Source organism: Aedes aegypti, chromosome 1 (assembly GCF_002204515.2).
Source record: "Aedes aegypti strain LVP_AGWG chromosome 1, AaegL5.0 Primary Assembly, whole genome shotgun sequence".
Lineage (NCBI taxonomy): Eukaryota > Metazoa > Arthropoda > Insecta > Diptera > Culicidae > Aedes > Aedes aegypti.
This window is the reverse complement of record NC_035107.1, coordinates 128,965,266-128,992,423: the sequence shown is the minus strand read 5'-3', so window position 1 is coordinate 128,992,423 and position 27,158 is coordinate 128,965,266. Positions and strand designations below refer to the sequence as shown.

At 34.9% G+C, this 27,158-nt stretch overlaps 1 protein-coding gene across 7 annotated transcripts in view; it reads right to left on the bottom strand.

Moving 5' to 3' along the window:
• The window catches only part of LOC5576900 (fasciclin-1), a 529,370-nt gene that overhangs the window by 20,555 nt on the left and 481,657 nt on the right, over positions 1–27,158 (bottom strand). For 3 of the 7 annotated variants that reach the window (XM_021847522.1, XM_021847533.1, XM_021847554.1), the window contains 5 exons: positions 14,118–14,183; positions 13,380–13,531; positions 5,711–5,761; positions 4,987–5,077; positions 3,526–3,752 (listed from right to left, as the gene is read on the bottom strand). In XM_021847522.1, coding sequence (XP_021703214.1) covers positions 3,526–3,752; positions 4,987–5,077; positions 5,711–5,761; positions 13,380–13,531; positions 14,118–14,183 — 587 coding nt within the window. Of the gene's footprint in view, positions 1–3,525; positions 3,753–4,986; positions 5,078–5,710; positions 5,762–13,379; positions 13,532–14,117; positions 14,184–24,450; positions 24,460–27,158 lie in introns of all 7 variants that reach the window. The other 4 variants (XM_021847549.1, XM_021847551.1, XM_021847543.1 and 1 more) reach the window with 4 other exon arrangements.

Below are 27,158 nucleotides of genomic sequence, written 5' to 3'. Positions count from 1 at the left end.
TTTCTTTATTAGTATCATTCTAAACATGACATTCATTTCTTATATCTAGGTGTTCTTTGTTATTAGATAACACTATCATCCTAATTTGGTAACACAAATTTAAGATTTTATTAACATTTTGTTAACAACTTATAACATTTCATTTGCCGTAGCAGTTCAGATTTTTTACAGGTGAGTTGATTTCACCTGCTTATAAGAGAAAAAAATGCTTTGAATTTACTTAACCTAACTTAACCTAAACGACCTAAACATATAACTCATCAATCGTAGCAATAGAAGATTGTAACGATTTTTGCCTGAAATTATTAATTATTTTATTTGACATTTGTTCCAATGTTTCAACATTGGATATTCTATGTAACTCATTGGTACTATACCAGGGAGGAAGCCTCAGAATCATTTTCATAATCTGGATCAGTTTAGAATGTGATTTGAAAGGCTTCATTATGATGTACTTAAGTAGCACAGATCTTCGAATACTTTATAAAAGACGTCAATCCTTCGAAGGAAGCAGCAAACTAGACTACGGGCTAGCATGCAACTGAGCTAGGACTGAAGCGGGAATCGAATCCACACTGCTTGACTCGATGCGGCCAAATACTTGGTATCTCTAATCGTTCGGCCACGAAGCCCACTTTACATAAGTATTCACTCAATCGTCATTATAGCTATCTGATAGAGAAAACATGTTAGAAATAACAATATGCAGCTTCTGGTTGGTGTTGGCAATATGAACGGTTGATAGAAACGAGGAGGAAAAAAGAAGTTATAAGGTACAGTGGTGGAAGTGTATCAGTGGGGTAAGTGGATCATTTGTCCATATTGAGCATAAATACTTTAATATGTGCAATGTTTTCGCACCATTGCTTCGTATTAGGTTATGTTCTTACGTCCACACTGATACTAATGCAAAACTAGTACTACACGTAACACAAGGAAATTTGTTGGCTGTAAAAATCAATTAATTTGAAAATTGTTAAATCAAATTCTACTAGTTTTTTCAACGCATGGTGAACATTTCACTTCTAATTGAATGAATCACAATGAATATGTGATTTTTATAAATAAATACAGATATATTGGATATGGTACACTTACCACCACTTTTTAATGGGGTAGGGTAAGTTGATCAAGTATTATTATCATTTATTGGCAGACTGCTCAAGATGATTTGAATAAGTTTGAATACTCGTAAATATTTTTTTGTTTTTACTTTTTCCCATTACTAGCTTAAATTTGTCTAACTAACTATAGAAAATTTGAATTAATCCACCTAAAATTTATTAAAAGAATGAATATTGCAAAATTCAAACAAAACTTTTAGTGGTATATTAAAACTGAGTTGCAAAAGAGCAAAATATACAAATTTTCCAATTGAAAACATATTATCGTACCCTATTTGATAATATATTTTTTTCTAGACAGATGATACAAATACATGCATAAATAGAATAAGAAGATTTCAGTTTGTTAAACAAAAATAAATGTAACTAATATTTTTTAACTACGAGTGTTCTTCGAAAACATCGTTAGGAATAATCCTACAATACTTCAGTATAACTTATGTGATTATATAGAATAATTTTCTCCAAATTATTGTAGCTACAATGTTTTTAATTTGTTAGAATTAGTGTGAACTATTGTATACATATTTTTAATAATATTTTGATAAAATAAAGACACTTTTCAATTTTTAAAGTATCAAAACATAACATAACTAGCAATAATAACAAGAACGAAAGCAATATCATTCTTAGTATACATAATTGCACCACATATGTTTTGAGAATAGATGTTTTTGGTGGCGATCCACTTACCTAACCATGGTGGGGAAAGTGGATCATTTGGCGCAAATTTTCAAGTCCCTCATACTCAATACATAAAATCAGAAAAATCTAAATAAATGACGATTTGAAATATATTAGTCCCTTATTTGTGATCCACAGAAGAAAGTTTGAATTGCATTATTCACGTAAGCTGTAAATAATAATGAAGTTGACTATTGATTATTCTGTATCCACTTACCCCACGGTACCATAATAAAAAGATCTTATCCAAACTTTTTTTTAAGAAGGGCACGTTTTCAACCAAAAATATCGTTTGCAACTTTTTGTTTTTTCGCATTTGTTCCTTGTAGTTTAAATCCAGTATTTTTTACCGAACAGATTGAGTGTGTATGCTACACTGATTGCTTTCTTCTTGAAGTTCATAGTCGACAGTCAAGTCTAGCACACGACATTGTAGTCCTAACAGTTGAGGTCGATATTTGTCGTATTAGGCAAAGAACTCAAATTTTATGGTTGGAGGCAAATGATATAAAATACTGACCCGATTTTTGTCAGTCTCTTTTTAAAAACTAGCAAAATTTGTGTTTATTTGCAACATTCATTTTTCTTACTCTACAAGTAATTGATATTCGACAATTAGGGGTGATCGGGGCAATATGGGAGGAAGGAAGGAAAACGTCATGAAATGCATAGAAAAACAGCAAAAATTATGGTTTAAATGCAAATGAGTTGTACTATAAAATGTTATCTTCCATGTTACGTCGATAAGTAATGTTAACATCAACTTGCAAATTATGTCAGGAACTTTTTGGTCACCAACCATATGGGGCATTATGAGCCACCCTACGGGGCAGTATGAGCCACCTCATTCAATCGAATGATTTTTATTTAAAACAGTATAGAGAAGAGTTAGTGGTGAAAAGTACATTATTGGAAAGGAAATTGTATTAGCTATGCTTGAAATAATCGATTCTAGCGGCTTATTTTTTAAAGATGCATAATACATAGTAAACAGAACATGTTATACTAGTACTAAATTGCAATACTTGGTTTCACAAATCTAATTTCGCTCACGAACTGTTCATTATGATTAGAAGTTTCAAAGGATTGGTAAAATTTACCAGAATTATAAATATAATTGTCTTATAGGCTTAATCAAAAACTGCCAAAATTATAAGCTTTTCATGACGAAGGACAAATTTGTACATTTTTGCAAATATCTTGAGTGTTCAAACGAATATTCTTACGGTTTTTATTGTGGTGGCTATTTGAGGCATCCTTTAGCAGATCATAATGACATTAGACATTTAAACACTGTTTTTGAGGTCAAAACCGGGGTGGCTCATATTGCCCCATATGTTCATATTGCCCTCATTGCCCCTACAGTTAGGTATAGACGATTTCTAGTGGAACTATAAATCGTTTAATACTGGATATTGTTTGCTCCATCAATAAATAAATGGAATCGTCCTCAAACGAGCCTTGTATTTTGGGAGTGTGATTCACTCTTCCTTTCGGCATAGATATAAATTCTCGTAAGCACATCATAAAACCATCAATAAAGGGGTCGATCAAAAAGGATATGAAACGTCTGGTAGCATGAAGCGCCAACCCACCAACCTTTTTTTTGAGTTGGGTCAAAATTGCATGAATGAGGTTTTTTGTAAGATTGGCCTTGGTCGTAGTGATTTGCATAATATAGAATTTTCTGTTCAAATGGTATTAATGATATACTTACTTTAACATGGGATCGGTTTCAATCTTCTCCTGGACGGTCATGTATGGAATTCCCAGTACGCGATCGATAATGTGTAGATAGCCGTTGGTGGCGGCAATGTCACTCAAAATGATTGTTGCGTTGACACCTCCCCCTTCCACAGTGATTGTCTGATTGTGATCGTATCGGTTGGTGATGATGTTGAAGTACAGGAACTTTTTGTCGGCTCCGGTTGGAACCTGATAGATCTGTGTGAAGGAAAAGCCAAACATAGGATTACAGTTAGCTTACTGGAAAGCACGTCACTTGTTCACTTGGTGTGCAATGCTAATACTTCGTGAACTGTAATCTTTTTGCCTCGGGGCTCTCTAGACCGTTATTATCAGAAAAAAATATCCATCAAATCTATGCTCTCCAGTCGTTTTCTATGTAAAATAAAGCAAATTGTAAGACCCGTTTTGAACTTACGTTCTTTTAAAAGTGTCAGTCTACAAATTTGAAGATAGTTAGAAAATTAAACAATATTTATTTATCGTGATTATAAGAAGATATATACCATCAACACGCCCTTTTTGAGGCGTGAACATTATAGGCACTAATGTTAAATAGATTGAATATTTCACAGTTAACTCCTTTCCATAGGCTCAAGCACTGTAAGACACTAAGGAGCAGAATTTTAATTATTAATCATGAAATATTTTTTATTGCATAATAATCTGAATAAGTAGGCGAACCTGAGCTCTTACAATTATTAGTATTCATTAATATTCATGAAAAAAATTATAGCACATATTTATGATCAACAACTCTCCATAGCCTAGGGCTAGAGAGATATCGAGTTATAGAATACAAAACCAGTTCAAATACAATCCTAGGGACCAAATCATGAAAACCAACTTTTACTATGGTTCCCTAATTTGATATTGATACAAAATATTAAGTAAGGGATAGTTAACTGCAGATGAATTTGAGCATTCGTATTTAACATTTTGATTCAAAACTCCGCCCAGAGGTTTCAACTAACTAAACCAAGATTTGATGATACAGTCAACTTTAGCTTACTCGTTATTTTTTTACCTCGATGTCGAGTTGGAGAACCATAGAAAAAGTTGGTTTTCTTGGCTACCTCGATGGTCTCTTCAATCGCAGTTGCACTGATTTTGTGTTCCATAACTCGATACCTCCCTAACTCGAAGGTCCTCTTAATATCGAGTTATGGAGAGTTGACACTGTTAATCACGGTAATTGAAACCCCATTTTAAACATCACTGATTTTCTTTGAATTTATGGCCTGATACTTTCAAATAGGTTTAATTTTAAAAGGAACCTCACGTTATTTTTATTTTTTCCCAGGCGTTCTGGTTAACCATAGAAAACGATTGGTGAGCAGAGCACATATTTGATGAAGATTTTTTTTTCTTCTAATAATGACGGTCTGGGGAGCACCGTGTTTTGCACCTTACTTGACAGCGGGCTACTCACCTGGTTTTGATTGTTCTTGCGGATTTTGTCGGTCGTGATACTGTCGCGCACCAGATGCAGGTTGAGAATTTCCCGTAGCTTTTCCCGGCTCCTGTACGAGGACGAAGTTTGCCACCAAAATGCGCGCGTACATTGGTTCCAGGATATCAGATTAGACGGTAGGTAGAGGAGCAAACAAAAGTGACAAGAGCAACAGTTTAGTATTAGGTATTTTCAACAGAAAAAAATGATAATCGCTTGTGAGCTGCCACGGTTCGAGAATTTCAAAACCAGGAACCATACACAAGAACACGCACACGTCTATTGAAAAGGCGAAAAACTCCTGGAAATTGTTATTGTTCTGACAATCAGTTTTTGTGTGCATGCCAAATATTGGCCTGGCTTTCGGAAGAAGCTCCATGTATTGTACTGGCCGTGTTGAGTTTAGAGTGAAATTTGAATAAGCCAACAAGCGGTATACACATGCATTAAGTTAGCAGGCAAACGAAATCGATAGATATTGTGCGGTTTGCTATGAAGAGAAGTGCGTTTGAAAGATTTCAAAAATGCTGATGCAGCGCTGGTGTGGTGTAATTCAAGTTTCAGTAAGGTATATGGTGTTTCGTGTGACGTGAGTAAAAAAAGACGAATTTTATCGAAATACGTCTAGCTAGAATCGAATAACCAGCACAATAAACAGAACTCCAAATAACGAAGAACTTGGCTGCTTAAACACCAGACTCACCCACAGGGATGGTCATTCCCATCGAGACCTTTAGTAAAGTTTGTGCAGTTTCTGTAGAGAATAGAATAATGGACATTGAAATTCCATGGAGAAGTTGTGAGAGATGTTTTTTTTTTTGGTAATTTAATGCACGGTTGATGTTTGGCAATACATCCGTTAACATATTTTTTGGCAAAATTTTGGCAAAAAATCTGAAAATTGTTTGAAATCAATAAAATAGTCATTCACGTCATCGTGCAAAAGTTTGAATTACCTCTTAGAATGGTGTATCGTGCAAAAGTTTGGGGTCACTAGAACTTACTTAAAACACGACAATATCGTAAAATATAATATTATTTATGTACGCTCTATCAATTTACTTCCAAATAAGCGATATTCGAATTGGTCAAAAAGTGGTACGAATATTAACAAAAATGATTTGCATGTGCCACAAGTGCCCTAAATGTTTGCACGATTAGAAGCACCGGTTTTGGCCATCTTAAAAGAAAATATTTAGAAAAATATGTGGAAAGCCCTACATTTATCAAAAATACGTCTATGAAAGTTTACAGTCCGTATTATGTAAGAAAAACATAGAAATTAAGCATAGCGGAATTTGGGGCAAGTGGGCCACCTTAAGCAAATTGTTCTCTAACTTTGTCTAAAACTTACAAAACTTACCAATTTAACCTTATTGTGTTAGTTTCGCATCTATTTTTAAGCACTGTGCCATTTTAAGAGAAAATAACTTCAAAAAGTTTTAATTTTAGAGCTTTTCAAATATCATCTAATTTAACCAATTTTTCAACACTATGGGGCAAGTGTGCTACCTATATGGGGCAAGACGGCCACCGAATGAACATCGCATATAATTCGAAATTTTCTTCATTTCCTATAAATACTACTTACAAAGCAGAGGCTAATAGATAATTCAAGAATTATTTTTAAGTTTACCGTCATAAGGGGCTGCAGTACTTAACACGCCAAAAAACATGATTATTGAATGTTTTGAGAAAAAATCACTTTGGGGGCAAAAATATCAGCTATTCCCCTACTATACTTCAGAAACCACTACCTCATTTTGGTTTATTATTATGATTGTGTTGATGATGTTTACATTTTCATAAATTTTACTTCAACAATCTTCGTTTACCATATAGGGGGCACACTTGCCCCAACAAGTATAGATTTCAACCAAGCTGGATTTCGTATGTAAAACTATATACACTCCCGTGCATAAGTTTGGGTTCACCCCCTAAAAAAACATGCAAAAGTGTTCAGTCCATATCTCTGTGATTACACGTCCAATTGAAACTCTCTAAGCCGCATTCGAAAGGCAAAGAGTTATTCATACTTCGTATACATTTTTCCAAAAATATTATTTGAACTTTGTATACTAAATTTTTACATCAAGTTGTGACATTTTTCAAAAAACATACTGAAAAAACATAGCTAATTTCCTCAGCATTGGATCGGCCAAAATTTCAAAACAAGGCGTCATTAGAATCGTAATCTTATATTCTTTGAAGGGCACTCACGAAACGTTTGCGGAAAAATCTGGAAAATATTCAAAATCAATGAAACAGTCAGTCAAGTCATCGTGCAAAAGTTTGGGTCCACCCCTCAGTATGGTGCATCGTGCAAAAGTTTGGGTTCACCTGAACTTACTTAAATCTGTGAAATCTCAAACCAATCAAGTACGCGCCATTATTTGCGCTCAAAAAAGCTTTAAACTATTAAAATCGGTGGCAGAGATTAAAAAATGGCAGAGATATTGACAAAAATGATATGCGTGCGGCTCAGGGGAGCCCAAACTTTTGCACGATTTGCATCATACTGAGGGGTGAACCCAAACTTTTGCACGATGATTTGACTGACTGTTTCATTGATTTTGAATACTTTTTAGTTTTTTTTTCGCTGAAATTTCGTGGGGCCTCTTTAAAGAATATAAGATTACGATTCTAATGACACTTTGATTTAAAATTTTGGTCAATCCTATGCTGAGGAAATTAGATATGATTTTTCAGTGTGTTTTTTGAAAAATGTAACAAAAGTATACAAAATTCAGAAAATGTTTTTGGAAAAATACATACGAAGTAAGAATAACTCTTTGCCTTTCGAATGCAACTTAAAGAGTTTCAATTGGACGTGTAATAACAGAGATATGGACAGAACACTTTTGCATGTTTTTTAGGGGGTGAACCCAAACTTTTGCACGGGAGTGTACTTTATTCATTCAAATGCCACAATAACTTACGCATTTGAATAGTTTCACGATGTGCAGTACGTTAGAAAAATCTGTTAATAATTTACCTTTAACCATGCTATTTAACAACCAGTGTTATGGAAAACTCAATTTCTCATAACTCACGCTTGAGATTTTTCATGCGTGAGTTGTCACGAGTTTTTGCCGGGTTTTGCGACTGAATGATTTTTCACGGTTTGAGTTGATTGAGTTGATTTTGCATCAAAATCTCATGCGTGAGATTTGCGAAGCAGATCTCTAATGAGTTTGCTCTCACGGGAGAGCGTATTGATTGAGATTTGAGTGTGAGTCTATCAACACTGATATAACAACAACAAAATCTTATAAGAATCAACTCAAATTTGATTGTTTTTACAAAAGTCGATATGAATACGTGAAAAATAAAGCAATTTTTATCCTGTTTTGATCATTGTATTGTGAACTATGAGGGAACATATCGTTAAGCTCAAAGATAAAATATGTTTTGTAGTTTTTATAAAAAGCAGGGGTGGCACACTTGCCCCAAAGTCCGCTAAACCTTATTCTCGCATTGAAAATTGCGTTGGTCAATATAGGCCACCAGAACCAGTTTCGGACACATTCTTAACTTCGGTTCATGAGGCCAATTCATGAACCGAAGTTAAGAATGTGGCCGAAATCACTTTGATTTCTTATGAGAGCGGTCGAATTTCGAATACCCTTGCCAAATTAGGTATATAGAAGTTGAAACTGCATGGAAAATTATTATTTTATTTAATAATTTGAGTAAAATTGAACGAATAAATGAAAAATAAACACAAAATGCTTCATACTCATTTTCTGTGTTAAGACGAAGTAGGCCGTCATTGAAATTTATAAAGCTTGTTGATGATTGTTGCTAAATCACGTAATAATTTCGAATTAATACAATCAGTTGGCATTGCACTGACGCATCTGAGAAAGTATCAGTATAAATTCAGCATATATAGCGCTTATAGTGATACTATGAGGACTGAGTTTTATTAGTTTGAAATTGCGAGCTGCAATGTCAACATGACTGCCAAAATAAATGACGGGCTACTTAGCCTTAAATGGTGTATAATCTACTTTGGCTACTATTAGCGCTATGGCCAAATTCGTTGCTTGTACCCTATACCAAAATATTGCAAATAGTAGTGTAATATAAGATTACGGTTCGGAGACGAGCCATCCGAGGGCTGAGAGTCTCGTAAATAAAGCTAATAATAATAATAAGATTACGGTTCTGCCACAATAATCTAAAATTTCGGTCGATCCATTGTTGAGAAAATAATACATATTGTTCAGATCAATTTTCTGGAAATATGTATACCAATTTTAAGAACATTTCAATGAACAGATTTCAATAAATAGTATGGCAAAATATCTAAAGAATAAGATTGACTCATTTTCCTCCGACTAAGCCATAGAAAGTTTCAATAAAACGCGTGATCAGAGTGATATAGACAAAATACTTCCCCGAATTTCAGTTCCCCGAATGCCGGTTCCTTGAGTACCCTGTTTCCTCTAGCTCATTTCCGCCGAAAAGTTTGTGTCTCTTTCGTGTTTCACGGTCTTCAGCATTTTCGACGAGATTTAGTCGAGAATATTTGGTATCCTTCTTTTGATTGTTTGTCGTTCTTTATAGTTCAACCCCCTGTCACTGAAGACTTATCTTGTACCTTTATGGATTGTCCGTCATTTTCCCGAAAACCATTTCGCCTAAAGAAATTTTCCCGAAAACCAATTTTCCGAATGAGCTGGATTCCCGAATGTACTGTTTCCCCGAATTTCTTTATACTAAGGAGTTTTTCAGATTTATCGGAATAACAGTAGGAATTCAGCTATCACTTCAAATGAATGGTTCTCTTTTGAAGGGGAACTGGGTGTTAAATGCGCCGCACGGTGTGCTGGAACACACATATTATCGAACTTACATGATCCTCCAATCTTTATTCACTAAATGTTCGCCTTGGAAGACAAGAAAAGCTTGCAACATATTAAAAAATCTTTAATCGGCAAAAATTAAAAAAAAAGTCGATTTATGTATTTTTGTCCTCTCCCCATACATGGGGTTCATAGAAAAATAATGAGTTATACTAATTTCCATGCATTTCAACTGCTTTAAGACAAATTTAGCGCATTATGAACCCGAATGAATCATAAGATATTTCAAATTTAGCAAAATTTCACATACACTCACACAATATGACCAGCCCATGACAGTGTGCCGTATTTTACCAACTTCACATTTATATATTATCAATGTTATCGATTTCTATAAATAATTGGAATCATTAGAAGTCGCTATTCTTAAAGGTTAGGAATTTTCTTAAGATAATAGAAATTTTATTGAAATATATAATTGCATACAGCCATTAGAATATGATAAAGCACTGCAATGTTTGAACCAAGACTGTGATTTTGAATTTGAATGGCCTTGTTGATTACAGATTTTATGAAAGACTGTGTGGTGTGCTTAAGACTCAAAACTTAAATTTATATTTTTATGTTAGTTATTACGCATCTTGTATTTTCTTTGTTGGAAGAAGTACGCTTTATACACAATATACGAGAACAACGTGCTACATCCGACACTTAAAAAAAGTTGCTAGTCGAATTATCGCTATCCGGTTTCGCGCTAGTAATATTAAAACTTTAATTTCTTTTCTAAACTTTCAGAGAAAGATATAATAGAAATTTTTGTTCAGAATGCATTGGCCTTGAGCGTTGGTGGTTTTTGAATATTCAAAGAACAATAGAAAATCGAATCGTTGAAACAGAGCACAAACGGGTTGAAACATCGTGATCCAAACTGTTGGAACGTGTACCAGTACAGTAGTAACTAATTTCGGTACCGGTATCGCAGATGCTGCGATGCGGTTACCTGACTAAACTAAACTAAATTATAGCACAATTATATCAAGATTTGTTACAAAAAACAAATTTTGATTCATTTTTGTTAGAAGCACTTTGAGTTGATGGAGGGAATTATAACATAATTAAAACAAAATCAGTTATAATAACAAAGGCTGTTTCAAGTTTGTTTCAATTCAAAGCATATTTATAACACAATTTGTTATAAAAATGTGAGAACAATTTCTTATATCATTTTTTGTTATAATTCTGTTATGGATAATAACAAAATGAGTTATATTTTTGTTTGCTTTGAAACATAGTTGGTTACATTTTGTTCAGATTATAACATATTTTGTTACAATTTTGTTTAGTGTAGAGGAAATTGTGTTATAATTTTTGTTATTTTAACTACTAACCAGCCAAAATTATACCATATTTTGTTAGTAACAAAATCTGTTACAACTCGGTCATAGTCCACTGGTCGGGTAGTGCAATTCCATAAAATGCGGCATACTGCCATGGGCTGGTCATATTGTGTGGGTGTACGTAAACATAATGTTAATTTTATTACCTGTTATAAATTATTTGGGTTCATCATGTATCAAATTGGTCTTAAAGCGTTGAAATTCATCGAAATTAATGTAACTCTATTATTGTTCTATGAATCCCATATATGGGGAGCGGACAAAAACTAGAAAATTGACTTTTTTCAAATTTTTGCCGATTTTAGTAAAAAAATATCGGAGGTTCATGCAAGTTCGATAATATATGTGTTCCAGCACACGCACCTCCCTCGATTTGAACAAACGACGTGCTTTGAGACCCAGTTTTTCACCCGGGATAATAGAAAATATATTAAAATGCTTCTCTATTTATATGTTTTAATGTTTTCCTGGAAAAAATCGTGAAAACCTAAAATAAAAAAAGTTTTTTCACTGCTTTTGTTGCAATTTTGTGTTATTTTCTAGGTCATTTTCCACGTCAATAAACAACAAAACTTTTGAAACTATCACCGAGAATCGCCTTGTGCACTCCCATAGTTTGTAGTCCATGCGAATGCATGTAGCACATTCTATTGAACATCAATTCCTTTTTATACATAGGTTTCATAACAAATTTAACTAATTGAAGGCACCGAAATTTAAAAAAAAAACACTGTATTAGAAGAGCCCATATGAAAACAGCGGATACCGCAACTACAGTACAACCTCCATGAGTCGATATCGATGGTCCCGACTCATGGAAATATCGAGTCAGGGAACAGTTTTTCTATGGAGAGCTGTTTGAGTAACCAGTAACCATGATTATTGGGATTTAGTATGATTCCATGAGTCGATATCGAGAAATGGAACATCGACTCATGGGTGTTTGGTTGTATATGAACACAAGTTAAAACTTACCGTTTTAAAATTTAATTAAAAAAAAACACTTAATGATTTTCTTTTGTCTTCCAACAACCTTGTGAAACACTTTAAAAAATGAGTGAAATTCGAAGATTTCACATCAGATAAAACTTCAGCTTATTTGTAGTTCGTCATCAGAATTTTAGTAGAGTGATGCAAATTTTGAAATTTTGGCTCCCGTATGCTTAAACAATTTTAATTTTGGTAAATAGCATCCTCCGAAAGTTTGAAGTGATTCGGAAGAAATTTGACTGTGCACACGCCATTTTAAGTTTATATGGAGATTACTATGGAAAACGCCAATCTTATGTGTTCAGCCCTCTATCTCTTCGTAATAATATGTTATGGAAAAGTGAACAAACTCTCCTAATGTGAAATCCTCCCAGCTACAATTTTGCCGAAGGCCACTTTTCGATTGGACGTCAGGATAAATTGTTATTCATCATAATAAAGTTGGATTGCATGTAGCATGCTTCACCAACTGTTCGGCAGGCAACAGTGGTGCTCCTGGCGGGAAAAATAGATCAAAGTAATTCAGGCTACTATGTTCTTCAGTAAAAAAGCAGTGTTGCTCTGAAAGTAATTCAATGATCATCTCAGCATGATTTAGACTTTGTTATCAAAAATAACAAATTATCCTTACGTCCAATCAAAATATGGTCTTCGGCAAAGTTGTAGCTGGGAAGTTTTCACATGAGATGAGTGTGTTCACTTTTCTATAGAATATTATGACGAGCAGTTAGAGGACTGAACACAAAAGGTTTGCCCTTTCCATAGTAATTTCCATATAAACTTCAAATAGCGTGTGCACAACCAAATTTCTTCCGAATCTCTTCAAATTTTGGGAGGATCATCATCATCATAATTGACATCGTTTAAGCATAGGGGAGCAAAAACTTCAAAATTTGCATCAGTCTAATATACAGCTATCCTAAACAAATTCTGAATTGTAAATAACTACTGTTAACATTATAAGATGTGACTGTCATTAAAATGGTATTTACTTGCAAATGTGGCTATTTCTAGTAGAAGCAAAATTAAAGCGAAGTGCTTTTCGGTGTTAAGCAATGCGAAAATATAGTTTAGAGGAAAAGCAATAAAATCTACTGATGGTGGATTTTAATATGGTGTATATATATCATCGAAATCATTTATAATAAACAAAACTGTACGCAAAATAATTTACCTGATGAAATTATTCACGATCGGATGGCTTAGGGCTTCATTGCTGGGAGCAAAGAGAGTCATCTGCTGGAGGTTGCTCATCGTTTTGAAGAAATCCGGTGCGTAGTCAGCAATCAATTCATAAAATTTGAACAATGGTCCGTCTTCCTTTTCCTATATTAAAAAAAATGTTCAAGAAAATTTGAAAAAGACAAAGAACATTTAATCCACACCATTAAGATAATCGAAACAAGTAAGAAGAAGGAAAAAGGTACGAGCAAACACAGAATGAAGACAGTAAATTGAGAAATAAACAACAAAACAAACAATCGAACAAGGGAATAAACGGTTCAATGTTAGGAAGGGCTATTATGCAAAACACACATGAAAACAATGATTGATGTTAATTTTATCTTGCGTAGAATGACAGAATTTGAATGGTGATTTTTTTTCTCTGTTTCAGTGTGCGTTAATGTTACATTTTTAAACAGAAATGTACTGATTGTGAAGTTGTGTGAAATTTCCACTGTAACGAAACTGGTTGTGCTAGTATTGGTAAGACTTTACATACGGCTACCAAGAGTAAAATAGGATATATATTGCGCGCAATCGATTGTCCTTCTCATATCATGATTTTCGGCTGAAGTTTTGTTTATTAATATCCATGCATATGTTACTTGAAGAACCGTGAAAAAGCTTAACTGATTGGCGAAGAATGCATTCGTTCAAAGAGTATGAAACTGATAAATAAACGCCTTGCCTTTCTGGGTTTGCCTAAGTATTCATCATCTGTTTCATGACTGTCGATGTCATGAGTTTTAAAGTGCTGCAAAAATATCGATGAAAGGATACCGGGTCGTTGAAATACGTTCTGATTTATTTGGTGCATTTTTAGTACATATCGTGCATCGGACTACCATTTATATGAATATTGAACAGTGCTCAGGCAATTATACATTTCTGGTTTTTTTTTTATTGAGGAATATGTGGATATGGGTGATTATTACCAAGAAAACCATACTTTTGATGAAAAGCTCTTAAAGATCAATTTTACAACAACAATTTAATAAGATTAAAGAAATAAAATAGAGTTAGAATGTTAACATATTAAGATTAAGCATATAACCAACGGCAGATTCCATTGGAATGATCAATTCGATTGAAAGACAAAGGCAAGATTTTTAGAGAATAAAATAAAAGACAAATAAAGATTAGTGAATGTCATGATAATGCTGTTTTGTAATGCACCCTCTTAATATTTTTTGTGGAGACCTTGCATTTTGATTCATTCGATTGAAGGATACTTGATATTACCCTAAAAGCTTGATTTTTGGCTGATACAATGCCAGTAATCCGTAAATATAAACCGTATACAAGAGACTTGACCCGTCATACAACTTATGGTAGCATGGAAATCATATCATCCGATTATCTTTAATGAAAACCAAGAAATTTACAATTTCCTCGGATGTTTTGTTTTTTTTTTTGCAATTTTCATCACGCCAATCTGTCATGGAACGGCCTACTTTCCTGCACTGAAATATGCAGTGCGGGAATAATGACTAACTGAAACCAGTGCTGTAATAATTCATCACACAACGCTTTCTCATTACGAAACTGTTTTGAGTTGTGTAATGAATCATTACACACCATTTTTTCAGAAATTGTTAAATAATGGTGAATGCATTCCGATATAATTTCTGATACCCTCAAGTGGTCTTCTACGAAATTGCAAAAAAAAATGTTGTACGTAACTCGTTGCAGAACTTTATTTGTACAGCACTTGGCAAGCCTCATAGCATAAATTTACAACTCGTATTGTAAAAATCATCATTCTGCAACTTGTTCCGTAAACTACTATTGTACTCACAGCGCCATATTTTGAGCATACAGTGTTGTAATGTTTGAATTAATCTTTGGCAAAATGTGGACATTTGTGGTAAAATAATCAACAATGCAATAGCTTGTTTTTTTTACTGATTGATGTTTTGATATGAACTGTATTAATCTATTTATAAGTTCAAAATATTTCAACAACTTTCTACTGCTTATTCGTTTCGTTACATTTTCACTAGCATGAATCAATCCAGTAAAACATCAAATGTTTATCACTCATTAACTTTATATTACTTCACATAAATCATTAACCAAGTAAACCCAAATTGACAAACATTTCACTTTGTGGTATTTGATTACTTTCGATTGCAGCAGCTTAAACACTCACGTTGGCCATTTCCAATTTACAAAAAAATAATTAATGAACCAATCATGGTACAGGATCTGTGTGCCAATCCCGAGAAAGTGCATGAAACCTCCGGAACCAGTGATGTATTTACGCCGAATCGCCATTCTGGTGGATATTTTAAACTCAATTATTAAATTAATTATGATTGGCTTCCTTTGGAAGCATGACCATTGTGCCGAGCTGAAACGGAAATCTTTTCATTAATATAGATACCCGACACGACAAGCATTATTTTACCGTGAAAACAAGCAATTGTATTATAATTAAAATGCATTCAGTTGATAATGATAATTCCTCATTGCCACCGTTTTGATCGACGAACTTGTGATGTCCGTAGGTTGCCTGAAAGTTGTTAATTTTGTTTAGATTCTTATTAGAAAAGCGTGTAATTTGGAAAACGTTGTGCGTGTTTAGACTCAAAATTACAACTTCGTTCGATCAAAGCCGTAGCGTGGCTTCATGACGCTTTTGGTGAGTTTTTATTTTCGTATATGATTATAAAGCAAAACTTTAAAGCTAAGCATGACTGGCATCGTTTGAAATACCTTCAGAGATTCTTTCGAGTTTTCATAGAGTTATTTTGGAATTCCTCAACGGTTTTCTGCAAAACAAAATCCACGAGGGATTCTCCGGATATTCTTGCTATATTTTTTCAAGTTCTTCTTGATGTTTTCCAAGGATTTTATACGGAAGAAAATGCTTCCCTTTAGGAATTTATTTGAAAACAATTCATTGAAAAGTTAATTCATGTGAATTCCAAAATGAATTCCGCTTTCAGAGTGAAAAACCCTGGAATGATATAAGAATTTCTTCAGAAATGTCTCCAAAAATTTATTGAATACATTTTTCTAGATATTTCTAAAGGATGATCACATTGCATATTGCGCTCCAACTTCATTCAAGAGTATTCCAGTTATTCCTCCAAAGATATATTTAATTACATTTATTTATGGTTTATTCAGTGATTCCTCCCACACTTCCCTCTAATCCCTCTAATCTACAATAATACCCACAAGCTGAGGGGTGCGTTCCCGAACATTTTGGTCAATCAATTTGAACACATTTTTACCACCATTGCTAACCGCTGTTTGTTTGCTTGTGTCGATGGAAACCACTTTCAAGGTGCACACTTAACATACTTTGCACAATGCTTCTGTAGTTTGATACAGGCAATAATCCTAATAAACCAGCTCAATCAGATAATTTCTGATCGTATGTTAGTTTGAAATATATTTCACAAAAGTTCGAAAAAACATGCTCTTTGATAAGACAAAGTAACACGTACCTTCAACAGTTGATAGTTTTTGTTTCTCATAAAATGTATAAAACTTTTTGACGTGATTAAGTAATAACCACACACTCTTAGGTATACTCGAATCATTTTGATGAAAATTTTAACTTGACAGAAGCCAGCTGCTTGATGATATCCAGTATGCACCCCCAGCTCACAAGTGTTTTTCAGGACCTTACTTCTAGAATTTATTCTGAGGTTCTTCCACAGACTCCTCTCTTCAAGTATTCCTACAAGGATTTCTGTGAGGCGAACTCGCCAATTGCGAAAAGCCACTATAATAATCATCCTACAAGGATTTATCCAAAACACTGAGTTTGCAAGGATATACCTATCGGCTGGAGGGCTTTCTGCATAAATCAGTAGAAATTCTCATGAATGAAATATATGAGAATTTTCTATAACGATCATTCGTGAAAATTTTAGAGAGCCTCTTTGAGCAATGAATTATCTGCTTAGCACATGTCCACAGTTGATCTGCAGAAATTTAATCATTTTATTTTGTATTTGAAAAAACATCTTATTTCAGATTATGTGGAAATAAAATCATTATCCATAACTGGTACAAAATATTTTTAAGAATATAGGTATTTCCCAATTCCGATAGATAATTCGCCAGACACATTACTTGTCGGCTTACGCTTTAGCGATTTTTCTTGCATGGCTCGAGCATGACTAGCGCCATGCGACGAGAAGCGGATCAAAAGATGTGAGTACCCCTTTCATGGAAAATTTAGGGAGGTTTTCTTGGAAGAATCTGGCATTTTTTTATTTTTTTTTTAAGATGAATCTAGAAGAATCCTTGTAGAAATAACAGTATTTGGATTTTGATCCGAATAAGTCGATCGAACCATATTCAGAGAGTATAACTGTTCGTGAACCATAAAAGTTCGTAACTGCGAGTAGGGGTTTTAACGAACTTCAAAACCAGCTAAAGTCCCGCAGCTTACAGACGAAGACCAAACTCGCGTTGTACAAGACAATTCTTCCGATTGCTCTGTACGGTCACGAACCTTGGGTGTTGAAAGATGTCAAACGGAGAGCTTTTGGGGTGATTGAACGTAAAGTGATGCGAACAATACTCGCCGGCAAATTGGACAATGGCATCTGGCGGCGTCTCATGATTCACGAGTTACACCTAGTCTATAGAGAAATGGATAGCGTTAATCGTTTATCGAGTTTTATAGGTAGGTTGCGGTGGGCTGGGCATGTAGCTCGCATCATGTCAGAGGAACGTCAAGCAAAACTAATATTCATCAGAGATCCAGGGAGATGGCTTTTTGCAGTTGAGGAGGATTTAAGGTTCCTTAACGTTCAGCGCGATTGGAAGCGATTGGCCTAGGATCGGGTCTAATGGAGAAGACTTCTTGATTCGGCGCAGATTCAACGTATAGTGAAACCTCCATGAGTTGATATCTGAAGGGACCATCGACTCATGGAAATAGCAAGTCATGGAAACAAATGCCTTGGAAAGCTGCTTGAGGGACCATCCTAGTAACCATGAAATTTTGCTTTTAGTATGGTTCCATGAGTCGATATCGAGTCATGGAACATCGACTCATGGAGGTTTCACTGTAATAGCAAGTAATTGTTGACCATCTAGTATCAAGTAAGTAGTAGCTTTAAACAAAAACACTGCTGAAGTGAATTAAAAGTTCCAATAATAGGATCCGCCTTCCTATTTTAGAGGAATCCGTTGAAAAAAAAAATACTCTGGAACAAAATCCTTGAAATCTGGTTAACGGATTGAAAACTAAGAATGTATCTTAAAATATTCAAATCCACCATAAATATTTGAAACTTTCAAAATCATGAAGTTTAATTGAGTTAAGTCGTTCGAAGAATATAAAAATAAATGCTCAACGCTGACGCGGCATTGTGAGCGCAAAAGTCACGTTGGTCTTTTACTAAAGCGTTTTAGTACGCCCGCGTTAACGGTCAAAACGACGACACTCGCAACGCGCTATTGTGATCTAACGCAACGCGCTAAAGTCATCCTGAAGGTGTCTGAATTCGATTACCGGATGGACCAGGATGTTTCTTGCGATTTCGTGATTTCCTTCGGAATATTCAATGTCCAAAATGCCACTTTAAGTATTTGTGTCGTTTTCTCTTAACGAGATCTACATTTTAACGCCATTCGAAGTCCTAACAGTAACTTTAGAATATATGCCAGCTATTACCTTGAAAACATATCTCAAATTTGAGTTTTTTACGGTCTTAAATCGTGTACAAAAGTTGGCTGAAAAATGGGGGTGGTTTAAAATGACTAAATGGATGAGGTAGAAATCCATTTAGGATGGAGAAGTAGGAGTAAGCAACCAAGTCTCTCCATGAGTTTGCTCTGTGGCATGGAAACGCTTATTCGTTAATAAAATCATTGGAAAACCTTAATATTTATGAGCATGAGCATGAGCATGAGCATAGATGACCGTACAATTCGTAGTTGCTACTCCGTGATTGACCAGAACAATCGAAGTTGCACAGGGAATTTATGAATGGGGCTTGGGATTAGCTTACCATTCTTCAATGTGCATAAATCGAGAGCTCAAATTTTAAAAGTCAATAACGGCGCCGGCCACGTCCTTACGGTCATCGGAGAAGGGAAGGAATGTTAGTTAGACAACCGTTGTTACTAAAGACCGAGTATACCTCTGCATCTCCACAGTTGTCATAGAAAGGATATTGGGTTAGTGGAATAAGGTAAAGATCTGGGAGTCATCAATGGTTGGTGATGCGATCCATGATATAATCACGCCTAATCGGATTCGCGATATAATTCGATAAACGCATTGTACCCCGAACAAGTGTTCATCACTCGCCCACGCAAGAGCATGCGACTCGATCAATAGATCAAACACAACTAACGATCTGCGGCGCTTTTTCATTTCACTACTCGACCGACGCACGACATGTTTGATCCTGCCCCCGCAGGAGCAAGCGTCAAGGTCGAAAGATCAAACACAACTGATTGGAAAACCTTAATATATAAGCAAAAAAGTGAAAAATGTTGAATTTCACCGGTATCAATTTCAATGGATGTAGCCTTGATTCGCTACTCGCCACTTGGTAACGCACTTGCGCTAGTGTCTATGCATGAAAAACCGCTAAAAGGTAACGCGAAAAATATTTGTATGGCGAAATGCATTTAACAAATTATTTCTCAAAATTGGGAACTATTTTCGAAAAAATATTTGGTACCGGTTATACGTAATAATAATAACTATCACGCCTACCAAATATTTTTTCGATTTATGCTTTCATTTACGAGAAATTTGAAGTTAGATGCCTTTCCCCATACAAAATAAAACGAGAAAACTTCGGCTGATCAACTGTGGGCAAGAGCGAAGCAGGTAATTCATTGAAACGTTGTAGGAATGACTTAAGGTGCAAGAAAAAATGGCTCAAAAGTCAGAACTTAAAAAGCAGTTTTCTCCTTTCAAAACAATAAATTGATGAAAATAAAAACACACAGCCTTTTTATTTGACAAAAGAGCTGTGTGTTTTTATTTTCTTCGATTTGTCTATTTAAAAAGAGAAAACTGCTTTTTCAGTTTTGACTTTTGCATCATTTTTACTTGGGCCTTAATGAGGTGAGCCATTTTACCTCATCGTGCGTATTGGACTATGTTCCCCTATCATTGTGCTTCCCACACGATTTACGAATGCAAAAATAACAAATTTGGCCAAGAGAGCTTTCAGATGATAGCTGCCGAAGTGCTCTAAGCAAAAAAGTAGACTCTGTTTCAACTGGCCTATGTTAATATAAAAAAAAAATAATAATTATAAGAAGAATGTCATATATGCTATTGAAAATATTCAGAAGGTTGGCTCGAGAGGTATGTTCACCACCAATTGGGAGATTTAGGCCATACAAGAAAGAAAATCTAAATTTACCTAGAAGAGTAATTAGACAGTTTTATATTTTTTCTTTTTAAATGTCATAGATCTGTCAAAAGAAAAATGCTTCAAAATGTATAGTAATTTATGAAGTGCATGTCCATATGTCACAACCAGCAAGTGCAGTTTTTCGGTCAAAGATACCATGCAAGATCTAATTAGGCAGCGTCCATTTATTACGTAACGCTTTTTGTATGAAAAATTTCAAAATTGTGTTTGAGTCGTAACGCTTGAGCCTACCATACCCCCCTCCTCCTCCTAGAGCGTTACATAATTTGTGGACGCCGCCATATGTGCAAACGTGTTTTCACTACAACTCCTGATTGACTTTTCATGTACATATGCAACTTCTTAGATACTTACACCAAGAAGCTGTGGCTGTGTGACGCATTTTTAACAAAATATGTGATTTGCAGAGGCCCATCCATGTTGATGACAGAGACGATGTAGTGTGAGTTCGATGGTGGTGTGATGATGAAACGTTTGTTTGTGCATATTTGGATTTAAATCGAATTCTCGCGGAACATTACTAAAGGACCTATGTACAAATGAGAGATTCTCTTCTCTCTCGTTCTCTTTCGATTATAACAGTGGAATACTAAAGATTTTGGGAAATTTTTCACTATAGATCGAAAGTCAATTTCCTTGACTAGCGTTTCATACAAAAAACGCAACAGAAGAGATTAATGTGACTCAGTTATTAATGAAAGAGAAAGTAAACAAAGAGAGCCTCTCAATGTTAGATAGGTCCTTTAGTAATGTTCCGCGAGAATTGATATAGCGAATGTAGAAATATAAAAGAAAAGAGAAAACATTTAAACAATGCTGGCTGAAGCACGTATGAAAATATTGAAATTAAATACAATTATCATCGACTATCAAACGCATGCATCTAGAGTATGCCACCACACGGTATGTGAATTATTTGAAAAGCAAAAAGTGTAATGAAATCAAAACATTTTGCGACGATACAAATGGTGATTGCATTCCAGATCACAGTTTGTACAAGAATCAGGTTTTCAATTTCACAATTAACAGATTTATAACCAATCTACCTAAGAGTGAAGTTATCCCAAAAATAAATTATTAATAATAAAATAAAATATCCAATTTTTCAGTTCGGAGAAAAGCATCTGGATGCTTAGTATTCTAAAAAGCGCCCTGGACCTTCTATTCATATCGATTATGCACTGATTTACTATTCCAATGTCTCTGAAGATTATGAACAAGTTGGGGTTACTTTATTGTTTCCATTCTTACGCCTCATCCAGCTGTTTCGTTCCCTGCATGGCACAGAATATGTCGTCACTTTATGTATTTACATGTTTGGCGCTGGAAATGAGATGGAAATTTTATTCTAAAGAGCTTAACATTCACGTTTCCTTCCACGTCGTCGTGTAGAGTTTGGCAAGCATACACGCGTAACCCTTTAAGTCCTGGAAAACGGTTTTATGAAGATTTTCAAGATTACTTCGAAAAACATAATATGGGTTTGCTTGATTTTACATGGCATTAATTTTTGCACAGCTAGGTTGTACGGATTTCAAATTCAGTACAGCTAGGAAATATGACCAATTTGAACAAATTTTGAATACCAAAAAACATTTAAAATATATTTGTGCTCGAAATATCAATCATCAATTCCTTTTTATGAAATTAAAAGCAATCAAACATCAACGATATGTAATCATGAAATATCGAATGAAAAAACTGGATTCAAAGGGTTCTTGTGCGAATACACATGACGGTGCTATTCAATGGTACGCTCTCAGGAGGAGACACTTGGATGTTCGGTTGTGAACCGAAACCTTTAAAGAAAATCTGTTGCAATAACAGAAATGCGCCTTCTTGCAGGAATTCCAGTGTATGCTGCGAAAGTTTTATGCAGCTTTGAAACATCTATGTGGAGAACGGTAATAATCATATCTATAGCCATATTCTGTCAATATACATATTGACGGTGTGGTACCGAAGGACGGTTTTCAATACGCTTTTCGCACGTGCTCTGGAACATTTTTCCCATGCTTGGTATGGCTCCCTGCACGCTCGTCGGGAGAATTGCTTTTAGTCTTGCTAACACATCTGGAACAACCACCGACAGGGGAATTTGAGTGGGGCGTACAGAACATAGTCCCAATTCCCAGCATCCTTTTGGAGTTACATGATTTCGACATCCTTTTGCGATCTTAGCATGTGAGAAAAAGCTTGTACAAATTTACGAAGGAAATACTGGTTGTCCTACGAAGGTAAATTCAACGACGTAGTTATCATCACGGTAGGTTTACCATCCGCAGGTGAGGGACGATAGAGAACAAGAAATTTTCAAAGTTTGCAGACAGATTTGCATCGGAAGACATCAGGACGTGTCTAGAATAAATATGATGTAACTATGACGAGTAGGAGGAATTTGGTGTAGTTGAAGAAATATTCATTTTGATTTTTTTTAGATGAAATACTATCAAATAGTATATTTCGTAATGTAAAGTAATGGTATAAACTTCGTCTATATTATCAAAATGCAATAAATGTCTTAAGAACTTCCAAACCAATCTAATGAAGTTAAAATAAATTGGTTAGGTTTTTCCTTCCAAGGTGGTGTCCACTGCTAACGAAATTTTACTTCCACCAAAAGGTCCAATGAAAAATCGAAGGCTCGGGTCCTAACAAGATAATAGAGGGATCAATATACATACACTGATGAGTACTGAGTACTGTTTTATTTCCTTAGGTAGTCGGGTGCAGAACCACTTGGGCACTTCCATATTTATTTTGGGGGGCTTTTCTCGGCCGAAATGTCTGAAACTTTTCGATGAGCAGCGCTTCAGTACGACGCATATTGTGGCCGAATATAAAAAAAAAGTTTTGAAAAACCCACTGCCAAAGTGAATCAAAAGTGCCAAGAATGAAATCCGGCTCCCTAGTTTTATTTTTTTTTCCTTTTTTTCGATTCAAGCAACTATTGCTTAAAATAATGCACTTATTCCATAGAAAATACTTTTTAAACCATTTAAACAGAAAAATACCATTCACAAGGCAAATTATCACATTAGATGAGATATAACATCAGATCGGTGAAAATCTCACAGTTATTATTTGTCATCATTGCTTACATAAATCAACTCTTCAAAAAAAAAAAAAAAAACGAGGCCAGAAAACCGAAAACAAGAAAAGTTAGCAAAACAGGCTGCAAAAATCTGCAAACATAATTAGCAATGGTACAACAACAAGCATGCTCCACGAAAACATACAAAAATGGGAGGGTAGTACCCATGAATAAAACAGAAGACGCAAATAGGAAGTAAACATCTACATTATCTGACTTCTTTCATTTTCACCGTTGTTATGTTGTCGGGAAAAATACCCGTTTCATTTCAACCCTTTGTTTCGTTTATTTTTGAAAGAAAGGTTTTGTTGCCAACAATTGCAAACAATTTTGTAAGATATAAATTTGATTGAAATAACAACACACTAGAAACACTTTGGAGAAAAATAAACGAATTAATATAACACAAAGAAACGAAAATTAAGAACAGTTCCTAGAGTACTCTGTTGCATCACTTTTTTTTCCTCGTCGTCATCGGGAAAGTATTTTTCACGAGACACAGACGATTCACTTTCAAATGATGGCAACAAAGAACGGGGTTCTGTTTTCCTTACCCTGAATGACTGTTTTGAGTGTAGTTTTTTTTATGTGTTTGTCACCGTGTTTGAGATTGTGTTTGGTCGGACATTTCAATTATATGGTCAATTGTTTTCGAAACAAGTGGATTTGTTGTGATATTGTTGGTTGTTGATTCGTTTAGTGTTGTTTAATTAATACAATTTGGTGCAATGCGATGTAGTTGCGAATCCGTGAAAAATAAAAAAGGAAAGAAAAGAGATAGATAACAGTGAGGTTTATGCACTCTATTTCAGCTAAAATGGGTGAAGAATGAAAAACATGAAAAATTACATTGAAATTATTACGCTTGGCTTTATTCGTTGCAATCTTGATGTGGTGAATGTGTGAAATACGTATCTTACGGACGAAGAATTTAACGATTTCTCAGTGGTGGAAAAGATAATCGCGCTTGAGATTGAAGTTGATTGAACTGCAGAAAAGGCTTGGTGCAGTTTAGTTACTGACCGATGGCGAACAACCAAAAAACATAGAATAATTTCAAAGACATTATCAACAAATTTAACGTAAAAACGAATAGTCTTGACACTCACCAAAGACGTGCTCTATGATTATGAAGATTATGAAGGCACTTTATTTGGAAATTATCAACAATTTTTGAAAATATTCGAGAGATTTCCCAACTAAATCAGTTTTATCATTCAATAGTATTTTCAAGAGTAACTTTTTAGGGAAGAAAATAAATATTCAAAAATGTCAAATCTTATGAAATACGAACTCAGGATCATTTTTATTCAAAAACATTAATAGGATTCTAAAATGTTTAATGAAATCTTGTTTTTATTTAATAACACGAAAGTGCATGTTACTGCAGCTGCTTTAGCAATTTTTCCCGCTCAAATAACGGCTATATCATATTTAAACTTTAGTTGACACCTTTGATCATGTTAGACGTTCGCTTAGTCGACAAGGCAGGGCTTTTAGTTTAACACTGGGGTTGTTCCTATCTGACATTCCGGAGGGGACACGGAAAACAAAATATACCCAAAATTTGAGTTTAAGCCAAGGGGTGTGACAAAATCTCAAAAACATAACAAAAAATTTTTTTTTGGGCTTGAACAAACGAAAAACATTAAAAAATTGAGTAAACATATGTTATTGGCCTAAACTTAAGCGTTTGGCACTAAAATTGGGACAGGGCTTTAGGACCCTATTCAAAGCATTTGATAAATAAAAATGGCGAGTGAATCACCCAGATCAAAGATTTTTTATTTTGGTATTAAAAATGCGAAAAACCAGTCGTTGGAGGATTATGCTGTACTGGCTAAAACACACTGAATGTCTTTTTCAATCATTATTTTAATTAATAAAAGCATTTGATAAAAATCCAATCGCTTTTGTTCTCTCTTCTGGTAGCACGGTATGTCATACGTTTTTATGAGATGTGTATCCGTTTGACTTGTTAAGCTGCTCTGGGCAGCCCCTAGCCCTCTATTCAGTAGCGAACAAGTGAACCATGCTATATTCAAAAATTGCACCCAATTCAAGGCAGGAATCTATGTATGTATCTAGTGGTGCATATGATGGATTGACCACATCCCTGCAGAGTTGCCCTCAGTCACACCTACTGCCGATCCACTTGAGCTTTTCACTGCGGCGCACAGTGGGATAAAATGGACTAAAACACGGCACCTAATTCTTGTGGTTGATTCCGGTTCTTGAACGACGGCCTTACAGTTGAGGTCGAAATACGCGTATCTGTCTAAGGATACAAAATCTAAGGGAATTAAATGATACAGTACTAAATTTGGTTTTTCATTCACTTAAAAGTGTTCTATCCAGGAAAAACATATTTTTGTCATTTTTCATTGTATTAGGCTGTTTTTCATCACGCCAATCTGTCTTGAAAAGGCCTATTTTCCTGCACTGAAGTATGCAGTGCGGGAATAGTCATTACTCAACTGAAATCAGTGCTGTAATGATTCATTACGAAATCGTTTTGAGTTGCGTAATGAATCATTACACAACAATTTTTCAGAAATTGTAAAATAATGGTGAATGCATTCCGATTTAGTTTCTGATACCCTCAAGTGATCTTCTACGAAATTGCAAAAAAATGTTGTACGTAATCGTTGCAGAACTCGATTTTTACAGCACTCGTAAATATCCTAATTGGCAAGCCTCGTAGGATAAATTTACGACTCGTGCTATAAAAATCATCATCCTGCAACTTGTTCCGTATACTACTATTTTGAAATTTATCATCGTAATAGGCTGTTTTTCATCACGCCTATCTGTCATAAAACGGCCTACTTTCCTGCATTGAATTATGCTGTGTGGTAATAGTCATAACGCAATTCAAATCAGTTGCGTGATGATTATTACGGAACGCTTTTTCAGTACGCAACTGTTTTGAGTTGGATCATGGATGATAACGCATATATATATATCAGAAATTGTAAAATAATGGTGAATGCATCCCGATACGTTTTCTGATACCCTCAAGCGGTCTGCAACGAAATTGCAAAAAAATGTTGTATGCACCTCGTTGCAGAACTCGTTTTTTACAGCACTCGTCGTAATTATCCATATAAATGAATATTCTGCAACTTGTTGCGTCAACTACATTTTTGCAATTTCTCATCGTTATAGGCTGTTTTTCATCACGCCAATCTGTCATGGAACGGCCTACTTTCCTGTACTGTAGTATGCAGTGCGGGAAAAGTTGTTACGCAATTGGAACCAG